At 29.3% G+C, this 11419-nt stretch overlaps 1 protein-coding gene across 1 annotated transcript; it reads left to right on the top strand.

Moving 5' to 3' along the window:
• The first annotated feature begins 3792 nt into the window (after window positions 1-3792).
• Window positions 3793-11059, top strand: LOC122507331 (trichohyalin-like). Its single transcript, XM_043619993.1, has 4 exons — window positions 3793-4101; window positions 4582-7237; window positions 9884-10076; window positions 10450-11059. The coding sequence occupies exons 1-4, from the start codon at window positions 3822-3824 to the stop codon at window positions 10696-10698; spliced, it is 3378 nt and encodes a 1125-aa protein (XP_043475928.1). The 5' UTR covers window positions 3793-3821; the 3' UTR covers window positions 10699-11059.
• Window positions 11060-11419: the final 360 nt, after the last annotated feature.

The raw sequence follows: 11419 nt of genomic DNA, 5'->3' as shown, positions 1-11419 counted from the left end.
ATTCTGTTGAAATTAGTTTCAATTCTTAAAATTTAAACGCAATTCTTTGAGAAAATTCAACTATCGTAATAAATATTAAAATTCTTTCCAGAAGTTCAATTATTTTCAGAAATTAAAAAAAAATTCTCGTCAACATTTCAATTATCTTTATAAATAGCAAAATTCTTCGCCGAAATTCAATTATATTCAGGAATTTTTATAAAATTCATTGTAAAATACAATTATTTTCATAAAAACATCAATATTCATCACAAGAATTCAATTATTTTCAGAAATTATAAAATTTTTTTCAGAGATTTAATTATTTTCATAAATATAATAAAATCATTCTGAGAAAGTCAATTATTTTTATAATTAACAATATATTCATCACAAGAATTCAATTATTTTCGACAATTTTTTTTAATTTAATAATTCTATACCTATTATTTTAATAAAATTTCCCAAAAGAATTCAATTCTAATAAATCAATTTTGATAAAGTTCTACACGAATATTCAATTATTTTCCAAATTAGTACAAAATTTTACAAGAATTCAATCATTAAAAATAGAATTTGCATAAATTTTTACGAAAAAAATCAATTGTTTGAAACTTTTTTGAAAAATTCTTTGCAATAATTCAATTATTTTCATAAATAATGAAACTCATTGCAGAATTTCAATTATTTTCGACACAATTTTAATAGAATTCCTCGAAAAATGTAATTATTCTTAAAAATGTAAATAAAGTTTGTCGAAAGAATTCAATTAATTTAAAATTTTGTTGATTAAATTCTTTACGAAAATTAAATTTTAAGAAACATTCAATTATTTAATAAATTATCTATGTTTGTATTCAAATAATTGAATCCTCGTTGAACTTTCTATTAAAAATTGATTTAAAAATTAATTTCAGGTAAAGTTTTAAATAATAATTGAATTTTTGAAAAGTTACTAATAATTGCAATTTTTAGAAATAATTGAATTTTGTAAAGGTTTTAAATTAATATCTTTGAAAATCTGAATTTTTCATACTTTTAATTAAAAATTTAATGGAACCAATTTTTTTTGAAAAAGCTTAATCGAAATTTTTTAAAATTATTTCAAGTTTTTATTTTCTAATGTATATTTAATTGAAGAATTTTCGAATAATTGAAGTTTCACGTAAAAATGAATTGTAAAGAAATGGATTTAAAAATTCTCAAAGTAGAACTTTGTCAAAAATTATTAAAAATAATTGATTTAAAGAAGAATTTTGTTTAAAAATTGTAGAAAATAATAATTAAATTGAAATGATGAAATACAGTAACAAATATTTTTATAAAATTTAATAATGATGTTATCACTCGGTCATCTTTAATTATTATAAAACATGAAGAAATCGACTCGGAGCAATCAATTTCTTCATGTTTTGTAATAATATTGTTATAAGTTATTGAATTTCAATCAAAGGTTTGAATTAGAAATTTCGAAAATCCGAGTTTCCATCGAAAAATAATAATGATTAAATATTTATTTAAAAATGTAGTTATTGGTGTTTTTGAACAATTTTACAATTCAATACATTTGTAAATAAAATAATGTAATTGAACATTTTTTTAAGTATCTTATTTTTAGAGTGATTCGCAGAATATTATTTAGGTTCAGGGAAAAAGTGAAAATTTTGTCTGGAAATCAGGTGAAAGTGAGGAAAAAACAAAATTAAATTTTTGTGGTTTTGTTTTTATTAAAATCGTAAAATAATAAAAGCTGATATTTTATAATTGTTATAATTGCACAAAAAGATTATACATATAAAAGTTTTCTGCACTGGGAAATATGTAAAGTTTTGCACAAGTTGATAATACAAAGATAGGAGAAAATAGGGTGAATGAAACTACTACTACTACTATCCTTTTCAAGTTAGGTTTACTTTGAGCAGGAGTAATTTGTTTAAAAACAATTTATTTGTCTCGAACCTTTTCTTCTTCCTTGGATATCTTTGCCCAGCGGTAGTTTCATTAAAGGTTGTTTACTCACGACTTCTTTTCTTTTTCAGTTTTGTTTTATCCTCCAGTTGTTTTTACTAGCTTTTGTATTATTTGCTTTGTTCCTTTTTTCCAAGTCTTTTCCAGACATGTTTAGATTTTCACATTTCCTTCTCAAAAGGAGTACTTATGCTTACTCTGAAATGCTCTGAAATTCACATTAGACTCTTTTACCTAATCAAAGTTTAAAACTTAAATGTATCCTCTGTCTTTTAAGTTCATGCGCAAAGAAAGTGAATTTCATTTAGCTTCATATAATTACTATTGTTCCGCTTGCCAAGAAGCAGAGCCAAATTTTCGCCGGTTTGCAATTTATAGAGCAAGAAATTATACTATTGGGATTGGGAAATTAAAATTAAATTCATTGAGAAGGAATTATTCTTTTCCACATATAAGGGAGAGAAAATAAACAATGGTGGTGATAAATAATAAGTATTGTACGATCTTGTTAATTGAAAAGAGGCCATTGTTCAGAGCTGTTTTATGTCGATAATTAGTGATTACTCTCACTTCAATGCTAATCAATTTTCACGCTCACTCTTTAAGTACGAATTCCAGCTATAAATAATTGTTTTCAGTTGATAAAACTACATTACGAATTTTATAAACGAAAAATTTTTATTTATCAGTTGAAAGATACTTTTTTAAATTCTTCTCTTATTTTTTGAAATTTTTTCGTTTATCTCTAAAGAAAGTGACCAAAGGATTTTATTTTATTTATTTTATTTCAAGAATATCAAAGGACATGGAATGTCTCGGTATATTTGAAAAGAAATATTTTTAACATAAAAGTTATAATACTTTGAAAACTATCAGCCAACGGAGAAACCAAGAAAAGCGGAATGCAAGAAAGAAACGTTAAGCTTCTTTTTTCTTCCTCAGATCGCGAACGGAACAATTGTCATAAATTAACATTCAAGCTTCTTTTCTCACTTTCAGATATGACATTTTGACGTCATAGGAAAAAATTTTCTCGAATCATTTTAAAAATACATTCACAATATTATTTCACTAGGATGAATTCTAGTTTCAAGGAGATCTTTTTCCTTTGATCCTCTGAAGGTGCTTACTAAAATTCCTGACTCGTAAAAAATTTATTAAACCACAGAGGCCTCATTATTTACAAAAATTTTTCATATTATTTGGATAAATTGCGCACCGGTTTGTGCCTGGCAAAAAGGTGCTTGAGTGTACATCAACTATTTTACAAGAACTACACAGTTTTTCGTACAAAAATATTGTATACCAAATTTCTAGATTATAATACCCTTTGAAAAGTTTTGGAAGCTATAAATATTTAATCAACATTTTTATTTCAGACTGATTAAAAGAAATTCGGTGTTTAATATTTAAAATATTGATTGATTCATGCATGACATATTACTCGGACATAAACTAATGGAATGTTAATCAAAACTTTGGTCTGAGTATTTAAAGAGTCAATTAATTACAAGTACTGATGAAATGTTGTTAACGGCAATTAGTTAATAATTTGGGTTCACTTAATAGGACTCTTTTGTTTCCTGTTATTTTACAAATAAGTACAAACTTATTTGTAAATTCTATTTTCTAAATCATTATTCCATTTTAATTCATCCAACGAAATAGTTTGAGCGGGAAAAATATTAAAGTATTCATTCATGGTTAAAGAATGTAGCACTTCCTTTATTTTTTTTTGGTAGCATAAAATTGGCAGAGAAAGGAAAACGTTTTCAGGCATAGGCGTTCAGTTTCGGGGAGTATAAATGTGGGTGTGAGGCAGAGTGTTGTTCCGTTTAAAAAATAATGGCAAACATCCGTTTGATTGCAGGAGGATGCAGCCAGGGGTGACAGTGGCTCTGGCCACAGTCTGGTTAGCAGGCGCAGTTGGGGTATTTTCTGCCACCCTTTACCCCTCCCATCCCTCCCTCGATCAATACTCCCCCCAACAATCCCCCAAGCATCATGAAGTTACCCAAGAAACTCAGGGCCATGCAAACTCCAAGTTGCAGGATCCAAAGGATCTTCTTACTTCGAAACACAATCAAACATCCAACGTGCGCCAACCGATCGAGATGTCAAATTTAAAACCACCTCGAGGGACTTTTCTTCGAGGTACTATTAACCTTTTTAACACAGTTAACACAGAAGCTGTATTAACAATTATTTTCTTGGTGCAATTAAGTAATGTAATTATTTAACCATTAATAAAAATGAGATACAAAAATTAAATGTCCGTTCAAAAATAGCATAACAACAACTTCTAGTTTTTAAAGAGGGAGATTCTTTGAAAGTTTCAACAAGTACCTTTCTTATTATTTCCTTATCTTTTCACTAAAATTCAAAAAAAACTAAAAAAGGTAATTAAAATTTCAAAAAACAAAGTTCATTAGCATCTTTCTATTATCTTTCATTATGAGTCGGGGTGTCCCTTTTCTTGTTTTATAATTCTGCAAACGAGAAAGTTTTTAAGATCTTGGTTAAAGATTTCGCAGACTCGCGTTGGGTTCGATGCACTTACTTGTATCTCTTGTATTTTCTAAGCTAAGATGCGAAACGACTGGGAGTGTCGTTCAATTATGTAAACTCTTTCAGGATCTCAGGATAGGTCTTACGGGATTGGTCCAGAACAAGTTGACTTGAATCTTTCCATTAAAGATGGTATCCAAGATGAAATTCAATTTAAAGATGTCGCCGCGCGAAATTCCAAAAAAAGTTTCAATAGAAAAGAATTTACTCGTCAGAAGGATCTACTTATTGCTCAACAACAACAACAACAACAACAAAAGAAGAAATCTGTCTCTGAGGAAGATTACTCGGATGATTATGATTCATTTCAAGATGAAGGGCCCGGGTCCATCGAGGTCTATAAATTAGACCTTTTCGAGGAGGGCTCACTCTTTGATGGAAATCTTTCCAAGAAAAAGGAAGAGGATGCTTCAAATAAACTGAGGGAAAATGAGGAACAAGAGAATAATGAAAATAACGAAAAAAATGTAAATGAAAAACGTAAATCTAGCTTTAACAAAAGTTTATACGAACCAAAGAAAAATATAATGAAAGAAAATCAATCTCAAATAATATCTCAGATACCATTTCTAAGAAACTTGAAAACGAGAATTGAATCCGGAATTTTGACACCGGAACTACGTTTTACGAATAAGTTGGAAGATCATTCGGAGAATGAATCTTTTGGAATAGGTGGAGTACCAGAGTTGCAGGTTGGATGTGAAGGTGTGGAAGCTAGTCTGCGAGACAAGAGATTTTCATCTGCAAGTAAGAAAGATTCGAGTCACGATGAAGCGCCTTCTCACTATCCAGAAAATATCGTGAATGTACAGCTCGTCTATGAATCAGATGAAGATGAAGATCCTCAAGGTGTATTTTATGAGGAGAGGGATGAGCTCATAAAGCTGAAAAAGTTGGAGCAGGAACTACAGAACCCACCTCCTCACAGAGGTGACATTCCCGTTCATCTGTACGAAGAATATGATAAGAAAGAAAAGTTACCGGTTCGTGGAGATTTGGCTTCAGCTTTTCTCGATGCAGATTGGGATATAATGGCTCAGGGATATAAAGATTCAAAGGACGATACCCACGCTCGTAAACTTTTATCAATTTCTAAATTAACAGCTCCTTTGAGAAGAAAACGAGATCTCAATAGAGAGGAAATGTGGGGATATGGTGAAGATGAGGGAGTTATGCCCTATGAAAACGAAGATAGAAGAAGGGAGAAGGAATTACAAAGAGAAGAAGAGGAGCGACGACGAGAGGATCAGAGAAAGAGGGACGAGGAAAGAAGAAGGGAAGACGAGAGACGTAGATCTGATTACTTGCGATACAGACAAGAGGAAGAGAGGAGGAGAAGTCAGCATCATAATCATCATGTTCCAGAAGCAAATCGAAGAGAAAGGAATGAAACTTTTAGGGGAGGGGAAAATGATCGAGGAGATGAAGATAGACGAAGACATGACGAAAGGCGGAGAATGGAAGAAGAGTTTCGAAGAACGACTTCTCACAGAAGAAATTGGCCGAGTAATGAAAAAGGACAGAATGAGAACAGAAGAAGAGTCAATTCTTCTTCTGAAGAAGAAAGGAGAAATTTGGACGCTAGAAGGAGGTCTGATGAAAATAGAAGATTGGAAGAACAGAGAAGAGCGCAGGAGCAGAGAAGAAGACCCCAAGAAGATAGAAGACAGGATGAAAGGAATAGACACCAATCGCCTAGAAGACAAGATGAAAGAAGACGATACGAGGAACAAAGACACAGAGAAGAAGCCGAAAGACGGAGAAATCAAAACGAAAACCTATCACCATCCAATCTGATGCGACCCGATAGAAGGCATCAACAAGAAAACGAGAAAAAGTTACGAACCTACATATCAACGAACACACCCATTGTTCTTGGCGTCGAAAGACCATCAGACGATTCCAGAGGACCTTTTGAATTAAGAAGACAAAATCAAGATCCACCAAGAAGCAGACACTTTTATGATAGCAGGCATCAAGGGAGAGATAGAGAGCCCATTTGGATGGAGCAGAAAAGACCCAAGGAATCAACTCGGCCATTTAGTGCAAATGGAATGAAACATCCGGAGAACAGAAGAAATCACGGACCATCTCCGCCTAATGACATGGGACAGAGAGACGAAATGGAAGAAATGAGAAGAGAACGAGAGAGAAAGGAGGAAGAAAGGAGAAGGGCCGACAGAAGAAGAATAGAGCAAGAGGAGAGGAGATTGGAGGAGGAAGATAGGAGAAGAAAGTCACAGCGGTACGAAGAGGAAAGATTGTGGCACGAGAAAATGAGAAGTCAAGGCGAGAGAATGAGGCAAGAGTGGATGCACGAGGCGAACAGGAGATCTCAGGCAGAACGACGACCTCCTTGGATTAGACCCTACCAATTTCCCCCGTCTAACGAGAAGGGCTATCAATATCCACCTCCCGATGCAAATAACAAAGGTTATCAACCACCTCCTCCTCCTACTTTTAATAACAAAGGATACCAACCACCACCTGATTTGAATAATAAAGGTTATCAACCGCCTCCTTCACCGCCAGATTTAAACCAAAAGGGTTATCAACCACCACCTGATTTAAATAACAAAGGTTATCAACCACCACCGGATTTAAATAATAAGGGATATCAGCCACAGAGAATAAATCCTGAGTATGAACGAGATCGTCAGAGATTAGAAGAGGAAAGAAGAAGGAATGATGTGGAAAGGCAGAACAGAGAACATGATAGCAGGTAAAAACTGTATTTAGTATTTACTTAATCAGCTTTATTTTTCCATCACTATTTCAATAGGAAATTATTTTCTGAATCAATTCCTAGTTTTATCAAAAGGTGAACAATGATTCCCATTATTTCACTGCAAAACTGAATTTCAAACTACCTCAATCCTTGTTTCAGATTGAGAACGGAAATTCGGATTAAGATTGATTGGTCTGTAAACAAAGTTTGCAATAAAAAAACAAAATTGAATTTAGAAATTTTTAAATGTTCAGACTTCGCACTCGATAATTAATTTTAAAAAAGTAACAAAAAGTGTCTTTCAAACTAAAAAAAAATAGCTATCGAAAAATAATTTAATTCTTGCGAAGAATTTTATAAAATTTTTTAAATAATTGATTTCTTTCGATTAATTCTATGCAAATTCTAATTTAAAAAATTGATTTCCTGGGAAATTTTTATTATTTATGAAAATAATTGAATTATAAATTCTTGTGAACATTTTTACAAAATTTTTTTTTAATAATTGAATTCTGTTTCGAAATATGAAGATAGTAGACATTGAAAAACATTGAATTACCAAAAGTTTTTAAAAATAATTAAATTTTACAAAGAATTCTACTAAAATTTTTAACAATAATTTAATGCCTTTGTGTTATTTTATTCAATTTTTTAAAAAATAATTGAATTCTCGCGAACTATTTTATTAGAATTTTTTAAAATAATTGAATTCTTGTGATGAATATTGTTATTTATGAAAATAATTTAATTTTGCAAAGAATTTTATTAACATCTAAAAAAATTATTGAATTATTTAAAAAAAACATAATTAATATTGTATTTAAATTAATTGATTTCTTTCGAAGTATTTCGAATTAAAATATTTGAAAATAATTGAATTCCTGCGAAAAATTTTAATATTTTTGTAAATAATTGAATTCTTCCAAAGAATTTAAAAAAAATATTAAAATATTAAATTTCTAAGAATAATTCCATTTTTTGAACAATTTCTGTATAAAATTGTATTAAAAATAATTGAAATCCTGCGATGAATTTTATTATTTATGAAAATAATTGAATATTTACTAAAAATTTTATTAAAATTTTCAAAAATAATTAAATTCCTGAGAATCATTATATTATTGATGAAAATAATTGAATTCTTGGGTAGAATTTTCTTCAAATTTTTTTTAAATGATTGAATTCTCTTGAAAAATTTTATTATTTATGACAATAATGGAATACTTGTGAAGAATGTTATTCAAATTTTTTTAAATAATTTATTTCTCGTTAAAATTTTTATTATTTTTTAATAAAATTAAATTAAATTTTCTTATTTTTGAAAATAATTGAATTTCTCTGAAAAATTTTGTTATTTTTGAAAATAATTGAATTTTTCCTGAAAATTTTATTAAAATGCCTCAAAATAATTGATTTTCTAGGAATAATTCTGTTACTTATCGACATAATTGAATTCTTCATAGGAATTTTATAAACATTGTTTTAAATAATTAATTTTTTCGAAATATAATAAATATTATGAAAATTGTATTTTAAATAATTGAATTCTTGTGGAAAATTAAAATTCTTCGATGAGTTTTATTATTTATGAAAATAATTGAATTCTTTCTTAGAATTTTAACAAAATTTTTTTTAAAAAATTGAATTTCAATGAAAAATGTTATTAGGGAATGTAATTGAATTATTGTGAAGAATTGTATAAAAATTTTGTTAAATAATTGATTTTTTTGAAATTTTTTTTTGCAAATGCTATTTTAATTTATTGTTTTAATTGAATTCCTGTGGAAATTTTATTATTTATAAAAATAATTGAATTTTGGATAAATTTGGTCAATTTTTTTAAAAAATAATTGAATTCTTTTGTGAAATTTCATGAAAATAATTAAATTTCGAATATTTTTTGAAAATAATTGAATCGTTTTAAAGCATTTGATTATAATTATTGAGAATAGTGTTTTAATTTCTAGTATTAGCGAATTTTTAAAGTTGTGGAAATTTAAAAAAAAAACCAGAAATAGTAGCTTTTAGTGGCTGAAATCTAAAAAATGGACCCAAATAGTATCATAACATAAAAAAAGTAGTAAATAGTAAATTCCCAGTTCGTCTAAGGATATCAAATTGAGACAAAAAACGAATCAAAAACGTGGCTTCGCAACATTTTTGATTTGCTTTTTGTCTCAATTTGATATCCTTAGACAAACTTAATTTCTTCTAATACACTAATAATTTTATCATCTTTTGTCTTCCAATCTAACAGATTTCTAAAATTCTAACATTAAAAACAGAAATAGTATTGCTTTTAGCGGCTGAAATCTAAAAAAAGGACCCAAATAGTAGCATAACGTGAAAATAAAATAGTAGGTTTTAGTAGATGAGTGCGAAGCCTGAATATGTTTAAAAAAAATAAGAATAGTTGATTTGAATTGTTGTTGTTAATAAATTTTACTATAAGGTAATTTTTTATGTAAGTGTCAGGAAATACAATGTAAGGAGAGTTGAATGACTCAATAATAAAGTATAATGATTGTATCCGGTTGTTTCTTAAAATGAAACAATTAAAGAGGATATGCCTAGACTTTAAGGACAGTGAGTGATGTTAATGACAATTGAACTTGTTGCTTTTGTTTGATTTGAAAAAAGGTATCAGGAATTAAGAAGGAGACAGGATAGTGTGAGGAGCATGGACGAGTATCGTAGACGACAGGAAGAGGAGAGTCTGAACTCTCTACCTGTGAGTGCGACGATAATAATTCGTCCGGGAGGATCCGGCACCAACTCCTCTTCTCCAGTGCTGTTCTCGAGAGGCGGCTTTGGTAGCGAAATCGATTTTCCGGTGAGAGCAGTAGCGTACCGAATCGAATATCTCGAAACCTCTTGGCACTATTTGATTGGAATGACTGATAGGACATGTTAAATCCAACCACTGAGTACTATTATTAGCGCTGATTGTCAAGATAGCTAATAATGATATTCCAAGCTTTTCATTTCCTCTTGTCTTTCATTCCCCCTTTCTCTTCCATTCATCATTTCATCAGTCAATCATTTTTTCAATTATTAACTTTATTCATTCTCTCCGCTCTCCGCTCTCCGCAGTTTCAACTTAATTTTTGTGTATGCAAATTTTTTTTCTGATTCTTTTCTGATGCTTTTCAAAGAGTATTTCTGTTTGGAATAGTTTTATTGTTTGAATAAAAATTGTATTGCAGGGAATTAATCCGAATCACAGAGGAATTCAAGCTGCTCGATTTCCAGCGCCAGCGACTCGAAGACCGCCAGTGAAAGGGCCAGGACCTTGTATTTGGGCAGTGATTCATTGTTGTCCAAGAAGTGGTCAGGCGGCTAGTTGCTTCGAGACTTTGGGATGTCCGGGAATTAATTGGGATCATAATCACTGTAATCCAACTATTATCGAAGCTGCGAGAAAGGAAGTAGCGAAATTCTACAATACTAATTAATTGATTATTAATTGAAGTTTCTACTCAAACACGCATTAATCATGTATTTCCCTTTTAATATTAATTGTGTAATTATTTGATTGATCAGTCGACTAGTTATAATTACATAACTGTTGATCAATTAACTAATTTTTAAATTAATACCATTTTTTAAAATTATTAATTAAACATTAAATTATTAACGAATTGAATATAATTTTTAACTATTCTTTCATTGATTAATTGCTTCGTCAACTTTGTGTTCTATCATCGAACAAAATTCACGTCAAGTTTGGCTTGTCCAAAATCACACAACGAATGTAAATAGAATATCGATTTCTATTATAATATATTTAATGAATAATAATATTTATTAAAATAATGAGCTAATTTATTTTTTAAACATTAAACTTCTATAAATTTTTCTCTCTCTCTCTCTCTCTCTGAAATTTCTAAAAGCAAAATAAAAAAATATTTTTACTATTAGTAATAAATAGAATAAACACTAATGTCTATTTTTCTAAAACATTTGACTCAAACAGTTGTCAGTTAATTAAATTTGTGTAATTATTTTACGACTCAAATATCAACAGGCTTCTAATTTTCAATTAGAAAAAAAAATGAAATTAATTTTGTCTTTGACAAATATTTTTATTTTATTTGGAAATTTATTTATTGTCCCGTAAGGTATGAAAATATTTAACATATTGTTTTTTTTTTCCTGTCGCGATATGTTAGGTAA

The sequence above is a fragment of the Leptopilina heterotoma genome, unplaced genomic scaffold, assembly GCF_015476425.1.
Source record: "Leptopilina heterotoma isolate Lh14 unplaced genomic scaffold, ASM1547642v1 Lhet_461, whole genome shotgun sequence".
In the NCBI taxonomy this organism is placed as follows: Eukaryota; Metazoa; Arthropoda; class Insecta; order Hymenoptera; family Figitidae; genus Leptopilina; species Leptopilina heterotoma.
Note: the sequence above shows the minus strand (reverse complement) of the source record. Positions and strands in the feature narration are given on the sequence as shown.

Coding starts and splice junctions, on each gene's coding strand:
- LOC122507331 (XM_043619993.1), top strand. CDS start 3,822: ATGCAGCCAGGGGTGACAGTGGCTCTGGCCACAGTCTGGTTAGCAGGC. Junction 4,102..4,581: donor TCGAGGGACTTTTCTTCGAG/GTACTATTAACC, acceptor AAACTCTTTCAG/GATCTCAGGATAGGTCTTAC. Junction 10,077..10,449: donor GTAGCGAAATCGATTTTCCG/GTGAGAGCAGTA, acceptor ATTGTATTGCAG/GGAATTAATCCGAATCACAG.